Source organism: Paramormyrops kingsleyae, chromosome 3, assembly GCF_048594095.1.
Source record: "Paramormyrops kingsleyae isolate MSU_618 chromosome 3, PKINGS_0.4, whole genome shotgun sequence".
Lineage (NCBI taxonomy): Eukaryota > Metazoa > Chordata > Actinopteri > Osteoglossiformes > Mormyridae > Paramormyrops > Paramormyrops kingsleyae.
In genome coordinates, this window is record NC_132799.1 from 33,617,737 (window position 1) to 33,641,347 (window position 23,611).

The following is a 23,611-nucleotide window of genomic DNA, read 5'->3' on the forward strand; positions in this document are numbered from 1 at the left end:
GCCATGTAAAGTTCTTTGTGGGTCAAACATTCCTTGCGAATGTCAGACGGTCCAATATTTGAATGTGTATTATGGCCCTGTTTTCCTTTTCCATCCTAGGTACATTGTAATTGTTTTTCATCATGAGAGTAAACATATGCGGTCATGAAAAAAAAAATAGATAAATAGCCAAGTGTAACAGAAAACATTACGCAAAAGAATTGTCGCGCTCTCTCACTTGAAAGTTTCATAAGAGGAATTAGCCAATAATGTCACATTTTCCTGGTGGTAGTCTCTTACATCGGATCGGTAGGTTCGTCTTGGACCTTCAAAGAGACTGGACAAATTTGTCTACTTCAGCCGGAGTTTGGAAGGTGTAGGATCTTTCCCCGTGTGTCAGCAGGAGCCGTGCTAGAAAGATAATTCTATGCTCATGAATTCCCTTGTCTCGCAGCCTTTTTCGCACGTCATCATAGTTACGCTGCATCTTGTGTATACCAGCGGAAAAGTCTGGATGAAAGCAGACTTGTTCGTTGTTGTAAAGAACATTCCCTTTAACTCTGGCTGCTATTAGCACTCGCTCCTTGTCTCTGAAGTTCAGGAACTTCATGATCAGTGTCCTCGGGCGTGTCGTTCGTGAGCCGATGTTTGTCAGAATGCCAATTCTGTGAGCCCGCTCAATTACCACATATTCCCGCGATTCCAATCCTAGAGCCTCCGGTATCCACTTCTCCAAAAATGTCACCGTGTTCTGGCCCTCTGCTTTCTCCGGTAGGCCCACCAGCCTTATGTTGTTCCGTCGACTTCTGCATTCCAAATCTTCCACTCTGTCTGAGAGCGTTGTAACAGTATTTTCCAACGTATTCACCCTGGATAACAACCCATTAACCTTATCGTCGGCATCCGAAATGCGTTGCTCCGCTTGTGTTATACGCCCTGTGCATTCCTTTATCTCCTTACTTATCTTCGTAATTGTTGCTTGGACTCCATCGATTTTCTTATAAAGGTCACTTTTCAAAGACATTATAGCTTTCATAATATCTTCGTTATTTCCCCCCGAAATTACTACTTCATCATCATCTTCGTCAGGGCCGCCTCCAGCTAACATGGCGTCGCTAGTTTCTTCACCCTCGGAATATTCATCTTCGTTTTTTGCCTTTTTCTTGTCTTTTTTGACACTTTTGCGTGACATTTTACTACCCTATCTTTTTATATTCCTGTTGCTTGACTTTAAATACAGTTCTGGATGGTATTGTAGGATTAATCGCAAACTAGCAGCAGAGCTAAAAAATTGTATAATAAGTCGTTATTTTGAGATACCAAGTCAAAATAAAATGCCGTTATTATATGACAAATGCTGGTCATATGTCAGAGACAAAACACTATCACAGTAACGCCAACAGCAATCAACAAAACATCTGGAAGTACATCGAGTCTGTGCATGAAGCAGTATAAAAGTGAATAACATTTTGCAAATTACCACAGCATGCTTTATTATGTGCTTTACCGTGCAATGCCATTTTCACACAAACAGGGAGGAGCACGATTCAAATCCAGAGCAGAGAGGCTGTAGTGCCGCCCATTGGGCCACCATGCCACTCTTACAAATCACTGTCGGTCTGTTATACTTCATATGAAACCATTAGACTGAGCATTTACTATAGGATTTATTACACTTTCTCCTGATGTACAATGTTTATAAGTATTTTAGCTATAGAGGCAGAATATTACATATTTGACATTTCCCAACCTTGTCCCACTCAGCTTTGAATAAACGCACAAATTAAGATCCAAGAATACAAATTAAAGTTTTAATAGTGAGGGAGAGTGAAATTTCAGGGGCAGGGGGATTACTGCTTTACAATACAAGTGCATGCAAACAGCAGCAGGAATTGAATGTTCGATATGAGAGAATACATTTGCTGCCTAAAATGAGCCTGGCTGTGTGTGATGTACAGAGATGCTAAGGTAGGGCCCGTCGGAGTCTTGCGAAGATTCGTGGCCTCTTGTGTTGCTCTCTCTGCGCAGAGCTTGTGCAGGCATCATCCACTGGGGGAATGGAGGAATGAGCCCCGTTCTGCCGACTCGTGGCTGACCCTGTGCAACAGGCTTCCATGTTAGACTTCTGGTTTATCCCACTCCGCTTCTCCCATTACTCTTATCTACACACACTATACACTATAAATTTCCAAATAATACACTGATTTAGAAAACTTTAAGCAATATATGCTACTGTGCCTTTTGTAACAGCAGAACCCCAAAAGTGCTGAGAAATCTGCTCACCAAGAAAGGTTGGACTGAAGGTCTGCCTGGGCGAGGCCACCAGCTCAGCCTCCGGGCTTCTATTTTGGAGGGTCTGAGGATTTTTGACAAACATCAATGACTGCTTACAAAGTCACAGAAATCCCTACAAAATACTCATCTTGCTTCATTCTGACCATAATTCATCGTAATTTGTTTTGTGATTTTGCAGAATCGGACCGTACCTCGGTTGTTACCCCGATCCTCCGGTACTTTGGGAGGAATCTGAGGAAGAACGGGGGTCCCTTGCGCCTCCTCCTTCGTGCATGGCCCGGAGGTGGCTGATTTGAGGGAGGGGTGGGCTCCTCGTCTCTGCTGCTGGCCTGATTCTCCTCTTCATTGGAGATGTCTGGCTGTCTAGTACTTTCAGGGCTTGGGGTCACAGGCAGCTTGCACTGGATTTTCTTTTCCTGGTCAGAAACCAGCAAGTCCGAGGGGCCCGGCAGCGACTGTCTGCAGGGCACATTGCTGGGACCGACCAACATCAGTTGGAAGACCTTCCTCTGATTGATCCTTAGGGTGTCATTAATGTCACCAAGGACGGAGCGAATCGTGTGCTCCGTGACACCCTGGGCGTCTCGGGCAGCAAAATGGCCGTCGAGTGACATGGCAGGCAGGACATGAGTCCGTCCAGCCCGAGGAATGTGTCAGCTTGCTGTTTCAAAGGTAAGAATGAGACCCATGAATTCCACAGGCGAAAGATGGTCATCCTACTGAATCCTATGACTTATTATAATGCCATTCGCCACCAGTGTCTTAAAAGTTACACTTTGAGTTGTTGAAAATGATTCCGGAATAGACAGGGCACACAGTATAATGAAACAGAACAGAAGTGACTATTTACCACACGATGGTGAAATGGGGCACACTTGGTAGCCTCCAGGATGCAGCAAGACGAATACTGCTGCAGCTTCCCAGTTACCAGATGCAGACACAGGAGAAATTAACAGCATTTACACTTAATTTCACAAGTTCAACAAATTCAGACAAATGTACAGAAACGACAAATAGTGTAATACCAATGGATGCAAAACCTGGCATGAACCTAATATAACCTAATGCACAGGGGAAAGCCCTTCAGAACAAAAAAGATTGAGATCCCAGGTGAATGGACAAGAAAACTTTTATATCAGAATCAAAGAGCACAGAGGACAAAACACTCACTTCAGGACTCAGTTCAGAAATTTCCTTGGTCTTTCTGACAAAGAGCTTAACTGTATCTTCAGAGATTCTGCTACTGCACTCCAGCATGGCATGAATGACCTAGAAAGACACAATATATCGCAGGTAAATAAAAACCTGAAAAGGAGTATCATAGCCACAATGTCACCAGATTACAGATATATCTCAGATTTTGGTCAGTGTAGTGTTTGTTTTCATTTTATCAAAAGGACAAACCAGCATGTCACAGGTAATCCGTTTGCTGCTACGGAAGGTTGTGCGTCTCGTAGCAGACTGGCATTCTCCCAACAGGCGCTGCATGACAGAAGCAGGTGAAATCAATGCAGGACTTTAAATTTGCATTCAGATAAATGAAGAAACAATTATAATAATAGCACTACTGATTGTAAGGAAAGCAACATTTGTGCATAATTACTCATTCTTGGCATCATAGTACATTGAGACTGATGATATTCCAATAAATGAAATGTATCAGTTTATTTTAATCAATAGGACAGGTGAATATTTGTCGGATCTTACTCTGACTTCAACGAGTGGCCCAGAGAACACGGGACTGATTTCCCGGGTCATCTGCGCCTGTCCAATGTTTTCATCCGAAATCTTTAGACATACTGTAAACCAAAACCAGTTAAAAGTAATATTCTTATTTATCATATTTTTATGTTTTTCCTTTAGCAATGCACAAAAGTGTTATTACCTAATGTGTAATTGTACCTCATCCAAGATGACCTCCAGGCATCTTTCAGCAACAGACTCATCTGCCGATTCCAGATGCTGACGGCCTGGAACTGAAAGTTTTGTGTTAGACTGTACTGCCTTCTGGCTTTACATACCACTCTTAGTTTATCTCAGTGCATTAACTGTTATGTCAGTTGATGTAGTTCTTGCCATTTTGGGAATATTTAATGCAAGTTGACAGATAATGCATATTTTATGGTAGACCGTGAGATTTTAAAAACTATGGAATCAGATTTGTGCCAATATTATCGAGCAAAACTTTTTTGACATCAAGCAAAAACAAGGCTTCAACAAGAAAAAAACTAACTGAAGCAAGAAATGTCATCTCAAAAGTAAAATTTGTAACTTGCAAACACATGATTGGTCTTTTGATAATGTTTTCCTTTGTTTATGCTGCCAGCTTCCTCGCTTGCGCTGCCTGACTTTTTGTTTACAATTCTGACACAAACGTCTCTCGTGGGCGGGTTTTTTCAGGGACGCGTCCCCATTGGCTAATAAGTATAAATAAATGTGTTAAAGTAGATTAATTATTCTGTGATGTCTAAATTGTATAAAAAGTTAGGCTATATGACATTTGAATGGGCTATACCTAGAGGCATGAGCGCATTATGAGAATGAGTAAGACGGTGCGATCCATGTTTTGCCCCAGGGCCTTGTGTGCAGTTGTTCCGCCACTGGTCACAGGGATCCATAGTCTATCCCAGAAGCCATGGATACAAAGCAGACACTGACCCTTGATGGGGTGCCAACCCACCCACCATTCACACACACATTCATGCCGATGGACAATTTGGCAACTCAAGAGCGTTTAATTTAATTAAATTTGGGATATTGTGTGACATAATTTGGGCTGCTATGGTAACTGCAGTGCTGTTTTATGCCAAACTTACTGCCCGTGAGACCTGATGGCTTCCAAGGAATTTTACCAATGTCCTTACTGTTGACCAGCTTTTGCTTACTTATTTTTAATATTAATTTAAATATGGATTATTCTATAATAAAATGGATCAGTCTAGAATAAAGGTTTTACCCAATTTTCATGGGAATTCTCATGAAAAAAAACCCTTTATATCCTGAAGATTCTTAACAAAATCATAACATAAACACAAATAAACTAAATGAGCTATCTAGCAGGTTCAGTTATTTGAGAAACATATAGATGATACATTTCTATGCCTTGATGGGCATTTTAAATAGGATATTCATCAGAAGCCTTAAGTTTTATTATAGTTACCCAGTGACTGCAGGACCACTGACTGGAAGAAACACTGGGGTCTGACACTACTGACACCACTGGCCTGTGGTTAATTAATCACTGAGAAGCACAATCGACCTGAATGCAGGTCAGCTTCTACTGGAAAGAGGATTACTGTCCAGGTAGGAGAAAGGTCAGCAACTTAAACTGGAAGAGAAGTCCTATCTTGGACGAATATTGAAGTGTGACCTGTGGGCCAAACAGTTGATTAGACTGCATGCCACATGACCAGCTCATTTTTGATGTGGCCAATCTGTCTTGGAGTTCATGCCAGTTTTGGCAGCCTTCAGTGTTTCACTATATGTTCTACTGCAGTAAGGCTAAAGTGCTAAGAGATCACAGGGCACATTGTAACGGCCTGGCTTTGGTGTCCTGGTCTAGGGCAGCCATTCTATTTAACTGAGTTAATTTACTTGCGAGAGACTTAGCTCACCTGTGTCTGTGGATTTAAAAGGAGCATTTTAAATGCGCTATTTCCTTCTTTGTCATTTGTGGTGGAATGGGTAATTTTCACAGTATTTAAATTGTTTTCTCAGCTCCTATCACCCTGACAGATTGAGTCAACACGTTGATTCACTGGTGTGTTGTGCCTTGATCTGGCCAGCAGAGGGTGCCTTGAGGTTACGTCAGACTTGAGTGTTCCAGTTCATCTGCATCATACTTTTCACAGTGCATATCCTGGATGAGATGCCAGTTCGCCAGCAGACACACACTCACACACTAAAGGTATGTTTCAGCACTGTGAGAGAAGTGCCATACAATCCCAGGGAGCAGGGGCGTAGCAAGCTTTTCAAAAGTGTGGGGGATGAATGTGGTTTGTTTGTTAACAATAAAAATGATGAATACAATGACAGAAGGGTACAAAAGGTATTAACATACAAGATATATAAAGCTTTCAATTTAAATGAGTGATAGTGATACTAGAGTGATACTAAAAACACACTCAGAACACACTTGCTAGACTTGCTAAAGATTTAGAATCAGAAATGCTTTAATAATCTCAGGGAGAAATTATTTTGTTGCTCCAAATATACAGACAACATTTCATACAAACAACATACTGTATATTCAGAACAAAAATATAAACAACTATGTACATATATAAATGCAACCAACAACAACAACAACTGACCAAATAATATATGACCAACTATATCTCTCATTTAAAAGAACCAAAAGTGCTCTTTCTGCTCTCCTTACAAGAGACAAACTGCTCAGCAACCTTTTTTCTGTTTACCCTGTCCAGCTTGTCTTTATGTACATGGCACACAGCAACACTGTTGAGGCGAGTTTGGGTCATCGTGCTGCGTAGCCATGTTTTCAGCCTCCGGAGGCTGCTGAAACTCCTTTCTGACTCTGCTGATGACACAGGCACAACTAGGAGGAGTCGGGCAACTGTTTCGACTTGGTCAAAGAGACCACGGACCTCTGGGGTCATTCCTTGAAGAACTGCAACAACTTCAGTACTAGACTGGAAGCTGTACTTCATTCTGAACAATGCAAGCTGAACTGAATCTGGGTTGATTTCTTGGTACTGTTGGACAACAACATGTATTTTTCCAGTTAATAGAACTTGTTCCAGGTGCCTTAACATTTGCATTCCTTCCTGCTCAAATCTTTCTCTAAACTGCATGTCAGCAACATCCAGAACTTTGTAGAATTCAGTCCTGTAGTAGTCAGAAGGGGACACATGTACATGTGCAGGAGCATTACCTGTGAAGCGCTGAGGTGGGATACGAACACGAGGAGCGGCAATAGGAGTGAGATGGAGTGTTTCACACATACTTGTTGCTTTCGTGTAAAGAGCCTGAAAACTCTCTGAGTTTCTCTTTTTGCTGAAACTTTCCTTAACACAGGCAACAGCTGAAAGCATCCCATCCATGGTCTGAATTGTGCTCTGGAGGGATATATTCAAAACCTCCAACTCCTCTGTGATCTCCAAAGCACACAGAAGACCAAAGACAACATTTCCCTGCTGAAATGTGTCATAAAGCCCCTGTGCCTTACTAGCCGCATCAGACTGACTCACTGCCATTTCAGCCAAAGCCTTGATTATGCACTCGTACTGGTTTAGCACAGTGCGGATGGCACTAGTGCGAACGGTCCACCTTGTTGGACACAGAGGTCTTATAGTGTGACATGGACCCTCACTCCCCTCAGACCTTGCAATTCCCTTAAATATGTCCTTCAGTTTCCCTGACTGCCCAAACAACACACCCAACTCATTGACCCAATCCAGAGAATTACGGATAAATATTGAGGCAATACAGGACCTCTGTGTAATTAGGTTAACACAGTGTGCAGCACAATGAACATAGGGAGCCAGAGGTTGTATTTTTCTTATAATGGCCTGTGCTCCATTGTATTTGCCAGCCATATTTGCGGCCCCATCGTATGCTTGGCCACGCAACCCAGTGATAGGCAAGTTTAGGTGCTGCAAAACATCCATGACTACTTTTGCTAGATTTTCTCCAGATGTCGAAGAAACTTCATAAAGACCAATAAATTCTTCATGAGGGACTAAATCCTTGTCAACATATCTCAAACACACTGCCTCTTGCTCTTTTCCAGACACATCTCGTGTCCCATCCATCATCACAGAGTACTGCAGGTGTGGAAGTGATCTGATGTTTTCAACTATTTCACGTATGATCATGCTGCTGAACAAAGTTAGGATTTCATTTTGAACAATAGCTGAAGTATATACATCCTTTCTACCACATGTCAACCACTTGGTTAGAGAGGGGTCATCCTCTGATTTGTACTTCAGAACCTGTTCAAAATTTCCTCCACCACATTCATGGCCTCTAAAAGGTAAGCCCTGCCTAGCCAACATCTGCACAGCACCAATGATTTTGAGAAGACATCCCCTTGCTTCCTCTTGCTGTTTCACACTCACACTAGATAGCTGAACCTGTACTGATCGATTTTCATAGATGTGCGTTGTCATGGCTGTCTTATGACTATCAGATCGCTCATGCACAGTAAATCGTTCAAGGGCTTTTTTCCAATTTTTAAACCCAGATGAAATGAATGCTGAATCAGCATTCTTGGCAAGAGATGATGTCCCCGAGTCAAAGGCTTTGGAGCAGTAAAAGCACAATAGCACCCTCAACATCAGGACTCACATGGAGCCATGGAAATTTCTGGTACCACTGAGTTTGAAAACTCAGAGAATATTTGGGCAAGGACTGTTTAGAAATTAATTTTGGATCTGGTTGATTGGGTTTACTGAACTGATGGCGAGTAACATCCACGTCTGTGTTCTCTGCTCCTCTCTCTACCATTTCATCTGCATCCTTATCCTCTCTGACTTCCCCCTCACTCTGTTTTTCTTGTCTGTCTGCTTCTCGCCTGTCTGCTTCTTGCCTGCCTTTTACTCCCTCTTCATCTCTGTCTTCCTCACTCCTGGCCACATCCTCACATACACCATAATCAAAACATTTAAAATGAATTTGTGAATTTGATATAAACACACCATACACACGTGTGCACCTGAGATGGAAATAAGCACCACCCATGACACAAACACACACACAGCCCCTCTTCCTTCATAAACCTCTTTTACAAACTGTAACATTCATTTAATTGCTCACCTGTGAACCTTCCTGTGCTGCCTCTGAAACCAATGCCTCCAGCAACGTCCTCTCCTAAACAAGGTTGCAGTGGTAATAGGTTCAAACAGTTACAGCTGTGGCACTAGAAAACCTCAGTGAATATTGAAAAGCAATACAATGAAATAAAACAGCATCTAATGGTAATAGGCTACTGTTGTTTAATGTCAACATTTTTCAACTTTCATCTCTCAACTTCACTTACAGGATTTCTCTTGAAAAAGGTGTCAGTCTTCTCCTGCCTCTTTCTTTTCTGCATCTTAATGATACTGCGTGACAAAAGGACTGTGGTAAGCTTGATAGTGGCATGGGTCTGACAGGACTTTGATTCAACCATTATCTAAAGCCAGTCTTCAGCTGTTTTAATTGATTTAATATTGAAACTGTTTGTGATCAATATTCATTCAAACATCAATAGTTTTACTAATGAGGTTTCTGCTGAAATACATCTGAACATACTGTACCTTATCTGAAACTAAGAAAAGTAACATTCCTACTATACTGTACTACATGAAAGACACACTGCATACTTCAAGTATTTCTCACATCCCTATCCAACGAATTAAATAATTTAATTTATTATCTGTAAAAACAAAAAACATCGAAAAGGCATGTGATGTTTTAAAATATACGGCTTGTTCACCTCAAGAGCTTCGTAAAAAGACATGAAAACAACAGCGAAACCGTGTACAAATCAGGGCGCGACAGTGGAAACCTAGGGAAACTGAACTGCCCGGAACACCGGATTCGCCATTGACGACACCGGCTGGCTGTAAAGTGCGCGTCAACCGGGCTAGGCTCGAGGAGCATCTCAGCCCCAATAACAGCAGTTTTTTTTATTCACAGAACCGGCCAGTATAAGAGTAAGTTTCAAATTTAACTCACTCTCTCTTCGCACCCTCAAAGACAATGATGGCGTGAATGCGCGATGGCGCTGGCGGGTAAGGTTTAAAGTATGGAACATTCCGAACAGGGGGCCGCGCGCTCCTTCTTTGGTTCAGTCTCTGTCCAGAGATGACCTTTAGATGTTTTTCTATTACACATTACACACGTAACATAAGACTATTTTCATGTATTTAAAAAAACTGTGATTTATCTACAACTATGTGTATAATACGCCCCCCGCACCAAAAAATGGTGTGACCCAGTTCGCTATATAAAAACAGGGATGCACAGCGCAAGCCTTTAATTTCCGTTGGTAATTTAATGTCGGTGTTTTCCCTTTAAGAGCGACTTTTAAAAGTTCTCCACATCATTTTAATTGCTTAATTATCCAAATATGTTGCATGCATTGCAGTGGAAAAACTGCTTTGTTTAAAGAGAAAAAGAAGATGCTTTATTTATATAGCACCTTTCATACATGAAATTCAACTCAAAGTACTTTACAATAAAGTGAAATGTGATTTTTAAAAGCTTTTTAAAACAAGGAAGTGATTCTGCTTCTCTGCTATGGGTATAACGTATTCCAAAGTTTCAATGTTGAAAACAGGACCCTTAGTCAACATTGATTCAATGGCTCATTTTCAACATAGAAATTGTTGTTGTTGTAAAAATGTTGATTTAAAGTTGAAGTTGTAACTTCAACCACAAAACAAACTTTCTGACCATAATTCAATGTTGAATCAATAACGATTGCTATCTGGGAAAGTACCTGGAAAACGGAGATGTAAATAATCATAACAACCATAAGTTTCCGCCTCCTCTGCACGAGCTGACCGATAAATCTAACACACCAAGAGAGGCAAGACTTAAGGCAGAACAGCCAATCATCAGCCGGTGTCATGTTTGAGAGGGAGGGGAGAGGAGAGCTGAAGCGAGCGTAGACACAGAACGGCCAGAGAAACGGAGGAGCGAATGCGAAGGCGTTTGTTCAAAACTGCGGGAAAACTGTAGAAAAAGTGTGGGTGTTGAACCCTCTCACCGGGAAAAGTGTGGGTGTTAAAACACCCACATCCCCCACGGGTGCGACGCCCCTGCCAGGGAGCACCTGGAAACCTCACAGAAACAGGGAGGAGCACGATTCAAATCCAGAGCGGAGAAGCTGTAGTGCCGCCCATTGGGCCACCATGCCACTCTTACAAATCACTGTCGGTCTGTTATACTTTATATGAAACCATTAGACTAAACATTTACTGTAAGATTTTTTACACTTTCTCCTGATGTACAATGTTTATAGGTATTTTAACTACAGAGGGAGAATATTACATATTTGACATTTCCCAACCTTGTCCCACTCAGCTTTGAATAAACACTCAAATCAAGATCTAAGAATACAAATGAAAGTTTTAATAGTGAGGGAGGGTGAAATTTCAGGGGCAGGGGGATTACTGCTTTACAATACAATACAAGTGGATTAATAAAATAGCAATACAATATAAAATAATTATAATATAAAATATATTTTATATTAAGAATTAAGAAAAAGTATATATTATAAAGTGGATATCTTTAGATGCCCAATAACAGCAAATTGAATGATTTAAATGCAAACAGCAGCAGGGATTGAATGTAAGGTATGACTACTAATACATTTCTACATCACACACAGCCAGGCTCATTTTAAACAGCAGAGATGCTTAGATAGGGCCCGTCGGAGTCTTGCGAAGATTCGTGGCCTCTTGTGTTGCTCTCTGCGCAGAGCTTGTGCAGGCATCATCCACTGGGGGAACGGAGGAAGGAGCCCCGTACTACCGACTCGTGGCTGACCCTGTGCAACAGGCTTCCATGTTAGACTTCTGGTTTATCCCACTCAGCTTCTCCCATTACTCTAATCTACACACACTATACACTATAAATTTCCAAATAATACACTGATTTAGAAAACTTTAAGCAATATATGCTACTGTGCCTTTTGTAACAGCAGAACCCCAAAAGTGCTGAGAAATCTGCTCACCAAGAAAGGTTGGACTGAAGGTCTGCCTGGGCGAGGCCACCAGCTCAGCCTCCGGGCTTCCATTTTGGAGGGTCTGAGGATTTTTGACAAACATCAATGACTGCTTACAAAGTCAAAGAAATCCCTACAAAATACTCATCTTGCTTCATTCTGACCATAATTCATCGTAATTTGTTTTGTGATTTTGCAGAATCGGACCGTACCTTGGTTGTTACCCCGATCCTCCGGTACTTTGGGAGGAATCTGAGGAAGAACGGGGGTCCCTTGCGCCTCCTCCTTCGTGCATGGCCCGGAGGTGGCTGATTTGAGGGAGTGGTGGGCTCCTCGTCTCTGCTGCTGGCCTGATTCTCCTCTTCATTGGAGATGCCTGGCTGTCTATTTCTTTCGGGGCTTGGGGTCACAGGCAGCTTGCACTGGAGGATTTTCTTATCTTCCTGGTCAGAAACCAGCAAGTCCGAGGGGCCCGGCAGCGACTGTCTGCAGGGCACATTGCTGGGACCGACCAACATCAGATGGAAGACCTTCCTCTGATTGATCCTTAGGGTGTCATTAATGTCACCAAGGATGGAGCGAATCGTGTGCTCCGTGACACCCTGGGCATCTCGGGCAGCAAAATGGCCGTCGAGTGACATGGCAGGCAGGGACAACACTGTCTGTGGAAACAAAGGAGTATAAGTATTTATCAATTTGGCACTGAATTGTGGGAAGATTATGATATAGTAATTGTCTAACATAATAAAAGTCATTGGGTACAAGACACTAGCACTAAATGCAACACCCACTGCTGATACTCTACCCTATTCATGTCACAACTGTAGCCTCTTGCACATTCTTAAGGGCTTAGCTGACCAGGCCACTCAGAATGTCAGTAATAATGGATGTGCTAGACAAACACAAGCAACATTTTACCTGGCGGTCGTCCACATGATCCCCTGTTGGCTGGACGTCTGTCTGGGCTTCATCCCACTCAGCCGACATGAGTCCGTCCAGCCCGAGGAATGTGTCAGCTTGCTGTTTCAAAGGTAAGAATGAGACCCATGAATTCCATAGGCAAAAGATGGTCATCCTACTGAATCCTATGACTTATTATAATGCCATTCGCCACCAGTGTCTTAAAAGTTACACTTTGAGTTGTTGAAAATGATTCCGGAATAGACAGGGCACACAGTATAATGAAACAGGACAGAAGTGACTATTTACCACACGATGGTGAAATGGGGCACACTTGGTAGCCTCCAGGATGCAGCAAGACGAATACTGCTGCAGCTTCCCAGTTACCAGTTGCAGACACAGGAGAAATTAACAGCATTTACACTTAATTTCACAAGTTCAACAAATTCAGACAAATGTATAGAAACGACAAATAGTGTAATACCAATGGATGCAAAACCTGGCATGAACCTAATATAACCTAATGCACAGGGGAAAGCCCTTCAGAACAAAAAAGATTGAGCTCCCAGGTGAATGGACAAGAAAACTTTTATTTCAGAATCAAAGAGCACAGAGGAGAAAACACTCACTTCAGGACTCAGTTCAGAAATTTCCTTGGACAAAGAGCTGAACTGTATCTTCAGAGATTCTGCTACTGCACTCCAGCATGGCATGAATGACCTAGAAAGACAATATATCGCAGGTAAATAAAAACCTGAAAAGGAGTATCATAGCCACAATGTCACCAGATTACAGATATATCTCAGATTTTGGTCAGTGTAGTGTTTGTTTTCATTTTATCAAAATGATAAGCCAGCATGTCACAGGCAATCCGTTTGCTGCTACGGAAGGTTGTGCGTCTGCATGACAGAAGCAAGTGAAATCAATGCAGGACTTTAAATTTGCATTCAGATAAATGAAGAAACAATTATTATAATAATAGTACTACTGATTGTAAGGAAAGCAACATTTGTGCATAATTACTCATTCTTGGCATCATAGTACATTGAGACTGATGATATTCCAATAAATGAAATGTATCAGTCAATACTGCGTGACAAAAGGACAGTGGTAAGCTTGATAGTGGCATGGGTCTGACAGGACTTTGATTCAACCATTATCTAAAGCCAGTCTTCAGCTAATTGATTTAATATTGAAACTGTTTGTGATCAATATTCATTCAAGCATCAATAGTTTTACTAATGAGGTTTCTGCTGAAATACATCTGAACATACTGTACCTTATCTGAAACTAAGAAAAGTAACATTCCTACTATACTCATAATACTGTACTACATGAAAGACACTGCAGACTTCAAGTATTTCTCACATCCCTATCCAGCGAATTAAATAATTTAATTTATTATCTGTAAAAACAAAAAACATCGAAAAGGCATGTGATGTTTTAAAATATACGGCTTGTTTACCTCAAGAGCTTCGTAAAAAGACATGAAAACAACAGCGAAACCGTGTACAAATCAGCGCGCGACAGGGGAAACCTAGGGAAACTGAACTGCCCGGAACACCGGATTCGCCATTGACGACACCGGCTGGCTGTAAAGTGCGCGTCAACCGGGCTAGGCTCGAGCAGCATCTCAGCCCCAATAACAGCAGTTTTTTTTATTCACAGAACCGGCCAGTATAAGAGTAAGTTTCAAATTTAACTCACTCTCTCTTCGCAGCCTCAAAGACAATGATGGCGTGAATGCGCGATGGCGCTGGCGGGTAAGGTTTAAAGTATGGAACATTCCGAACAGGGGGCCGCGCGCTCCTTCTTCGGTTCAGTCTCTGTCCAGAGATGACCTTTAGATGTTTTTCTATTACACATTACACACGTAACATAAGACTATTTTCATGTATTTAAAAAAACTGTGATTTATCTACAACTATATGTATAATACGCCCCCCGCACCAAAAAATGGTGTGACCCAGTTCGCTATATGTAAAAACAGGGATGCACAGCGCAAGCCTTTAATTTCCGTTGGTAATTTAATGTCGGTGTTTTCCCTTTAAGAGCGACTTTTAAAAGTTCTCCACATCATTTTAATTGCTTAATTATCCAAATATGTTGCATGCATTGCAGTGGAAAAACTGCTTTGTTTAAAGAGAAAAAGAAGATGCTTTATTTATATAGCACCTTTCATACATGAAATTCAACTCAAAGTACTTTACAATAAAGTGAAATGTGATTTTTAAAAGCTTTTTAAAACAAGGAAGTGATTCTGCTTCTCTGCTATGGGTATAACGTATTCCAAAGTTTCAATGTTGAAAACAGGACCCTTAGTCAACATTGATTCAATGGCTCATTTTCAACATAGAAATTGTTGTTGTTGTAAAAATGTTGATTTAAAGTTGAAGTTGTAACTTCAACCACAAAACAAACTTTCTGACCATAATTCAATGTTGAATCAATAACGATTGCTATCTGGGAAAGTACCTGGAAAACGGAGATGTAAATAATCATAACAACCATAAGTTCCCGCCTCCTCTGCACGATCTGACCGATAAATCTAACACACCAAGAGAGGCAAGACTTAAGGCAGAACAGCCAATCAGCCGGTGTCATGTTTGGGAGGGAGGGGAGAGGAGAGCTGAAGCGAGCGTAGACACAGAACGGCCAGAGAAACGGAGGAGCGAATGCGAAGGCGTTTGTTCAAAACTGCGGGAAAACTGTAGAAAAAGTGTGGGTGTTGAACCCTCTCACCGGGAAAAGTGTGGGTGTTAAAACACCCACATCCTCCACGGGTGCGACGCCCCTGCCAGGGAGCACCTGGAAACCTCACAGAAACAGGGAGGAGCACGATTCAAATCCAGAGCGGAGAAGCTGTAGTGCCGCCCATTGGGCCACCATGCCACTGTTACAAATCACTGTCGGTCTGTTATACTTTATATGAAACCATTAGACTGAACATTTACTGTAAGATTTTTTTACACTTTCTCCTGATGTACAATGTTTATAGGTATTTTAACTACAGAGGGAGAATATTACATATTTGACATTTCCCAACCTTGTCCCACTCAGCTTTGAATAAACACTCAAATCAAGATCTAAGAATACAAATGAAAGTTTTAATAGTGAGGGAGGGTGAAATTTCAGGGGCAGGGGGATTACTGCTTTACAATACAATACAAGTGGATTCATAAAATAGCAATACAATATAAAATAATTACAATATAAAATATATACATATATGCACAATTAAGAAAAACTATATATTATAAAGTGGATATCTTTAGATGCCCAATAACAGCAAATTGAATGATTTAAATGCAAACAGCAGCAGGAATTGAATGTAAGGTATGACTACTAATACATTTCTACATCACACACAGCCAGGCTCATTTTAAACAGCAGAGATGCTTAGATAGGGCCCGTCGGAGTCTTGCGAAGATCCGTGGCCTCTTGTGTTGCTCTCTCTGCGCAGAGCTTGTGCAGGCATCATCCACGGGGGGGAACGGAGGAAGGAGCCCCGTTCTGCTGACTCGTGGCTGACCCTGTGCAACAGGCTTCCATGTTAGACTTCTGGTTTATCCCCTCAGCCCCCTCAGCTTCTCCCATTACTCTAATCTACACACACTATACACTATAAATTTCCAAATAATACACTGATTTAGAAAACTTTAAGCAATATATGCTACTGTGCCTTTTGTAACAGCAGAACCCCAAAAGTGCTGAGAAATCTGCTCACCAAGAAAGGTTGGACTGAAGGTCTGCCTGGGCGAGGCCACCAGCTCAGCCTCCGGGCTTCCATTTTGGAGGGTCTGAGGATTTTTGACAAACATCAATGACTGCTTACAAAGTCAAAGAAATCCCTACAAAATACTCATCTTGCTTCATTCTGACCATAATTCATCGTAATTTGTTTTGTGATTTTGCAGAATCGGACCGTACCTTGGTTGTTACCCCGATCCTCCGGTACTTTGGGAGGAATCTGAGGAAGAACGGGGGTCCCTTGCGCCTCCTCCTTCGTGCATGGCCCGGAGGTGGCTGATTTGAGGGAGTGGTGGGCTCCTCGTCTCTGCTGCTGGCCTGATTCTCCTCTTCATTGGAGTTGTCTGGTTGTCTAGTACTTTCAGGGCTTGGGGTCACAGGCAGCTTGCACTGGAGGATTTTCTTATCTTCCTGGTCAGAAACCAGCAAGTCCGAGGGGCCCGGCAGCGACTGTCTGCAGGGCACATTGCTGGGACCGACCAACATCAGATGGAAGACCTTCCTCTGATTGATCCTTAGGGTGTCATTAATGTCACCAAGGACGGAGCGAATCGTGTGCTCCGTGACACCCTGGGCATCTCGGGCAGCAAAATGGCCGTCGAGTGACATGGCAGGCAGGGACAACACTGTCTGTGGAAACAAAGGAGTATAAGTATTTATCAATTTGGCACTGAATTGTGGGAAGATTATGATATAGTAATTGTCTAACATAATAAAAGTCATTGGGTACAAGACACTAGCACTAAATGCAACACCCACTGCTGATACTCTACCCTATTCATGTCACAACTGTAGCCTCTTGCACATTCTTAAGGGCTTAGCTGACCAGGCCACTCAGAATGTCAGTAATAATGGATGTGCTAGACAAACACAAGCAACATTTTACCTGGCGGTCGTCCACATGATCCCCTGTTGGCTGGACGTCTGTCTGGGCTTCATCCCACTCAGCCGACATAAGTCCGTCCAGCCCGAGGAATGTGTCAGCTTGCTGTTTCAAAGGTAAGAATGAGACCCATGAATTCCATAGGCAAAAGATGGTCATCCTACTGAATCCTATGACTTATTATAATGCCATTCGCCACCAGTGTCTTAAAAGTTACACTTTGAGTTGTTGAAAATGATTCCGGAATAGACAGGGCACACAGTATAATGAAACAGGACAGAAGTGACTATTTACCACACGATGGTGAAATGGGGCACACTTGGTAGCCTCCAGGATGCAGTAAGACGAATACTGCTGCAGCTTCCCAGTTACCAGATACAGACACAGGAGAAATGAACAGCATTTACACTTAATTTCACAAGTTCAACAAATTCAGACAAATGTACAGAAACGACAAATAGTGTAATACCAATGGATGCAAAACCTGGCATGAACCTAATATAACCTAATGCACAGGGGAAAGCCCTTCAGAACAAAAAAGATTGAGATCCCAGGTGAATGGACAAGAAAACTTTTATTTCAGAATCAAAGAGCACAGAGGACAAAACACTCACTTCAGGACTCAGTTCAGAAATTTCCTTGGACAAAGAGCTGAACTGTATCTTCAGAGATTCTGCTACTGCACTCCAGCATGGCACGAATGACCTAGAAAGACACAATATATCGCAGGTGAATAAAAACCTGAAAAGGAGTATCATAGCCACAATGTCACCAGATTACAGATATATCTCAGATTTTGGTCAGTGTAGTGTTTGTTTTCATTTTATCAAAAGGACAAACCAGCATGTCACAGGCAATCCGTTTGCTGCTACGGAAGGTTGTGCGTCTCGTAGCAGACTGGCATTCTCCAGACAGGCGCTGCATGACAGAAGCAGGTGAAATCAATGCAGGACTTTAAATTTGCATTCAGATAAATGAAGAAACAATTATAATAATAGCAATACTGTTTGTAAGGAAAGCAACATTTGTGCATAATTACTCATTCTTGGCATCATAGTACATTGAGACTGATGATATTCCAATAAATGAAATGTACAGTATCAGTTTATTTTAATCAATAGGACAGGTGAATATTTGTCGGATCTTACTCTGACTTCAACGAATGGCCCAGAGAACACGGGACTGATTTCCCGGGTCATCTGCGCCTGTCCAATGTTTTCATCCGAAATCTTTAGACATACGCCAAAACCAGTTAAAAGTAATATTCTTATTTATCATATTTTTATGTTTTTCCTTTAGCAATGCACAAAAGTGTTATTATCTAATGTGTAATTGTACCTCATCCAAGATGACCTCCAGGCATCTTTCAGCAACAGACTCATCTGCCGATTCCAGATGCTGACGGCCTGGAACTGAAAGTTTTGTGTTAGACTGTACTGCCTTCTGGCTTTACATACCACTCTTAGTTTATCTCAGTGCATTAACTGTTATGTCAGTTGATGTAGTTCTTGCCATTTTGGGAATATTTAATGCAAGTTGACAGATAATGCATATTTTATGGTAGACCGTGAGATTTTACAAACTATGGAATAAGATTTGTGCCAATATTATCAAGCAAAACTTTTTTGACATCAAGCAAAAACAAGGCTTCGACAAGAAAACTAACTGAAGCAAGAAATGTCATCTCAAAAGTAAAATTTGTAACTTGCAAACACATGATTGGTCTTTTGATAATGTTTTCCTTTGTTTACGCTGCCAGCTTCCTCGCTTGCGCTGCCTGACTTTTTGTTTACAATTCTGACACAAACGCCTCTCATGGGCGGGTTTTTTCAGGGACGCGTCCCCATTGGCTAATAAGTTTTTGACTGACAGGTCAGTGCCACGGACATTATTAATTAACAGCGGGACTGGACATTCACTACCGACTATCTAATTTTTACTGGATCCGACAACTAGATTAACAAAATGTAACTGTATATGTCGTTCGTGCTACACTATACATTTTATTGTGCTAAATTAGAAGTGAAGTTAAGCTTTGCTATGTAATTTAGCTTTTACCTAATTATAATTAGCATTAGTTAACTTGCTAACGTTAAATAGGTATAAGGACTGCTAGTATAACTAAGTAGACTTAGTTATACTGTGTGTGTGTGTGTGTGTGTGTGTAGGGCTGGGCGATATGGCAAAATATTTTATTATGATAATTTTTCCATATCAAATGGTATCAATAATTATCCCTATATAATCCAAGTTATTTCTTTACTTCAGTGCTCCATTTTTTATTAAAATTTTGATAGATTGAGATAATAGATTGAGAACCTCAAAAACGGCGACAAATTGAATGTACTGCAATTATAATAATTTCATAATAATAGTTTTAATTGCATGAAAATAAACTAACTCTCTCGCTGTTCATCTCTGTATAGATACACTTGAATTCATGTAAAAGCACTGTACTCTCCTTAACAGGAAATAAAAGTCGAAAATAAGGTTAACGTTAGCAAGTTAGCTAACGTTAATTAGGTAAAAGGTAAATTGCATAGCAAAGCTTATTAACTTCACTTATAATTTAGCACAATAAAATGTATAGTGTAGCACTAACATCATAAAGAGTTACATTTTGTTAATGTATTTGTCGGATCCAATATCAGCGAATCTAGTAGAGGTGTAACTGTACAACACAAATATTACTGTAAGTGAAATTGGCATGTTAACTAACATATTTAATCACAACACATTTATGATTACTCTTGACATTGTTTAGTTAGGATTGTGTTGATTTCTCAAGTATATATGTAGCATATGCGTAATTGATTAAAAATAATAATTAATCTGCTCTCACCTACAGATAGTCAGTCGGAGGTTAGTGAAAAGAGAATTTCACCACCGGGATCAATAAAGTATCAATTATTATTATTACTTTAATAATAAGTAATAGATCTGTCAGATGCTAAAATTATATTTGTGAAACAATTGTACCGTTGTACAGTGTGTGGCCAACTAAGCCACACACTGCCCCCTGAATTGAATCAACGTTCAAGTGGAAATTAAACTGAGATTGCCAAGGATTTAACCAGGATTAACTGTAAACTAAATTTAAACTAGGTTTAAATTTTAGTGCAACAGGATTAGTAAATAAGTCTAGATTTCATCCAATTTAAAAGTTAAAACATGTTGGTGCAACCCAGCCTTTGATTTCCAACCATCCATCCATCCAACCATTTTGTACACCCACTTGCAGACATCCCACCTTAGTCATATTGATTTCGGGAAGGCGGATTAGGAGGTGGTGGTGGATGGGTGTGCTAGCTATGGTTGGGCGGTAATATGGTCATACTGTATACTGCTTTATGTTCATTCAATAAGAGCCCCGCTTACCGTCGCTGAATAACGCAAAGGCATATTTCCAGGACACTGTGCATCATTTGCAGGTGTCAGGGAGCTCCTGGACATCCATGAGATGTGGGATATCTGAGATATTGAGCCGGAGCTTATTATTTTACTCATGCAAAAAATAATGTAAAAATATTGCCCGTTTAATTAATGTCAACACTAAGTAGCACTAAGCACCCAAGAGTGTACAGCAGATTTTTTTGATACCCCCAAAAAAATGACAATTAGCTGTAATGAAAATAGACGCTATTTAAAACCACTTTAGCTCATTAGTTAGCAATGAGGCCTCCCAGGCTGTGGGGTCCGTTCCTGACTAAGGCTCTGAGTGTGTGCAGTTTGCGTGTTCTCTTTGTGTTCACATGAGTTTCCTCTGGGTTCTTCTTCCTACAAAACAAAACATGCAGTTAGCTGAACTTGTGTCTAAATTGCTCTTAGTGAGCATCTGCGCACTGCTATGGAGTGACAGCGTTGGCACCCCATCTTGGGTTGTTCCCTAGCTTGCGCCCATAGCCTCTGCGATTGGCTCCGGACGCCTCGTGAACCTTAATGAGATAGACGGTTGCAGAAAATGGATGGATGGATGTTCTGATCATGGGCAACCTGTTCCATGGAGGGCCGTTGTGGGTGCAGGTTTTTGGGATGGCCTCTCAGTCAGCCAATAACAATGGGTCCCCAGGAGTGTAATGTGTAATTATTGGCTGATAGACAGGTCATCCCAAAAACGCGGACCCACCCCATGCCCTCCATGGAACCACACCCCTTCCTTACGATCTCCATTGTGGAAACCATAGTTATTACTGGTATGCTTGGGCTGATTGCCCCCTAGTGGTTGGTGGAATAAATTAATGCCTTGGACTGCTGACTGCAGCATGTGTTCTATGCTACTGTCACTACGCTCTGTAGCACTTTTCAGTCCCGCGCTGGGCAGTTGCCATGATGTTGTGCTGTTTGTGAGGATGGACTCCATAGCACACCTATTTGTGAGGACTGTAGGTAACATCCAGGCCGTCCTCAGACAACTAAGGGAGTAGAGGTGCTGATGGGCCTTCTTCATACCAGCTGCAGCGTGCTCTGCTAAGTCTCTTATTGTGCTGAAACCACTCTGGCAGACACCTCACCTCCTCCCTGTATCCCCATTGTTAAATCTTATGGGCCATTTCATATGTAATTACCATAGAATACGGGATTTTACCAGTGATCGGTGACACAGTGGTTCGTAGCTGAAGGATTGGGGGTATTATCTCCACACACCAAGAGATGTAACCCTACATCTGATTGGCCTTTTTAATTGCTTCCCCACACTGGCTAGAGTGGGACATGGAAGCTTCAACATATACACCAAGATCTGTCTCAAAATCAGCTTCCATTATTTCAGTGGAACCCATTAAATATCTGTACTTAATATTTCTGCTCCCTGCATGAATTACCTTACATTTGTCTACTGTACATCAAATTTCATTAGCCAGCTATCAGCCCAGTCACTAATTAAATCAAGATCCCTCTGTAGCCTCTTTGCTGCTAGTTCAGTATCTGCTATACTAGCAATTCTTGACCCATGGGTTGTGGGTCGTGGCAAGTTCTGCAAGGGTCGCGACACAGAGTTGAAAATGTGAGCATTTTAAATCCAGCAAGTTCCTATACTGATCCACGATCAGATTTCCCAGCCCTCATCCTAGAATTAGCCTATATAAACAGGTCTTGGGTCTGCAACTGTTTAGCGCAAAACTAGTGAATACTCAACCAATCCAGGACGGCACATCCAGTCATATTAGTGCGATATGGCGCTTGACCATAGTGTTAATTTAAACCTATACTCGAGATAGGGTCGCGACTGAGCTGGCATGGTAAAAATTGGGCCGTGTTGCAAAATGGTTGAGAACCACTGTGCTACACCACCCACCTTGGTGTAATCTGGAAATTTAACCAGTTTATTGTATATATTGAAGTCAATGTTGTTAATGTAAATTAGGAATATTATTGGTTCTGAAACTGAACCCTGTAATGTCATGCCATGCAAGCAGTGCCTGACCCAGGTCAGGAAGCCTCGAGATTTGATCAGTGAGATGGGATCTTTTAATTAGCGTATTTGTATGTTAGATACAGGTATTAGACACACAAAACACCAACTTGAATGTAACTTCATCATACTGTTTCTTTAATGGGAAACTGGGTACGTCTTCCAGCACAAGGAAAAAAACCATTTAAGACAGAGAATACATTCGGCAAACCAAATGTGACTTTCATCACGAGACATGCGATGTATTTAAGTGCCGTGTTACACATAACATTTTAATTAGTTAAATAAGGGGAAGATATTCAAGTTATGATAGGGTAATTACCTTAATCACAAAAATATGTGAATTCCTCTCATGCTGAATTAAACAACCCTTTCTGCCCTCGCTGGTGTGAATTGGTCAAAATTTCCACATCTTTTTCACCATTGCCAGCCATTTTCTCCAAAATCACAGGCAATTCCAGCTCCTCCTTTTATTTCTTTCACCACAGACAGTCGGACACGTGGCCTTCCACCCATCTCAATCTAATTCGTTCTGCAATATGGGTGCTTGTGGTCAATAAGGAACCAAGCAAATGATCCATCTTCTTCTGAAGTATCAACACTTAAATGAGAAAGGCAGTCTGGGAGAACAGGTGACTGCAGTGACTGTCCCTCCATGCCTTCAATACGTGCAGGGAGTAAGACCCGAGTACAATGTGCAAAGCTTGTATTTCTT

General features: G+C 41.5%; 2 protein-coding genes and 1 long non-coding RNA gene across 6 annotated transcripts; all 3 read right to left on the reverse strand.

Moving 5' to 3' along the window:
- Positions 1 to 1,446: 1,446 nt before the first annotated feature.
- Positions 1,447 to 17,827, reverse strand: LOC111858009 (uncharacterized). Of its 3 annotated transcripts, XM_072710384.1 has the most exons (6): positions 3,679 to 4,019; positions 3,445 to 3,543; positions 3,125 to 3,190; positions 2,466 to 2,935; positions 2,263 to 2,335; positions 1,447 to 2,076 (listed from the first exon to the last, which is right to left on the reverse strand). In XM_072710384.1, exons 4-6 carry the CDS (start codon positions 2,886 to 2,888, stop codon positions 1,943 to 1,945), a joined length of 630 nt encoding a protein of 209 aa, XP_072566485.1. In that variant the 5' UTR covers positions 2,889 to 2,935; positions 3,125 to 3,190; positions 3,445 to 3,543; positions 3,679 to 4,019; the 3' UTR covers positions 1,447 to 1,942. The 3 variants fall into 3 exon arrangements, with proteins under 3 accessions (XP_072566485.1, XP_072566486.1, XP_023695136.2); XM_072710385.1 differs by lacking the exons at positions 3,125 to 3,190; positions 3,445 to 3,543; positions 3,679 to 4,019 and adding an exon at positions 17,781 to 17,827; XM_023839368.2 differs by lacking the exons at positions 3,445 to 3,543; positions 3,679 to 4,019 and having other exon boundaries at positions 3,125 to 3,287.
- Positions 6,428 to 10,155, reverse strand: LOC111857995 (uncharacterized). Its single transcript, XR_011989730.1, has 4 exons — positions 9,955 to 10,155; positions 9,275 to 9,338; positions 9,052 to 9,105; positions 6,428 to 8,874 (listed from the first exon to the last, which is right to left on the reverse strand). It is a non-coding gene; the product is annotated as an uncharacterized lncRNA (long non-coding RNA).
- On the reverse strand, positions 11,417 to 14,789 carry LOC140588382 (uncharacterized). 2 transcript variants are annotated; one of them, XM_072710383.1, is made up of 7 exons: positions 14,561 to 14,789; positions 13,483 to 13,573; positions 13,163 to 13,228; positions 12,872 to 12,973; positions 12,166 to 12,615; positions 11,963 to 12,035; positions 11,417 to 11,776 (listed from the first exon to the last, which is right to left on the reverse strand). In XM_072710383.1, exons 2-7 carry the CDS (start codon positions 13,564 to 13,566, stop codon positions 11,757 to 11,759), a joined length of 795 nt encoding a protein of 264 aa, XP_072566484.1. In that variant the 5' UTR covers positions 13,567 to 13,573; positions 14,561 to 14,789; the 3' UTR covers positions 11,417 to 11,756. The 2 variants fall into 2 exon arrangements, with proteins under 2 accessions (XP_072566484.1, XP_072566483.1); XM_072710382.1 differs by lacking the exon at positions 11,417 to 11,776 and having other exon boundaries at positions 11,814 to 12,035; positions 13,163 to 13,222.
- Positions 17,828 to 23,611: the final 5,784 nt, after the last annotated feature.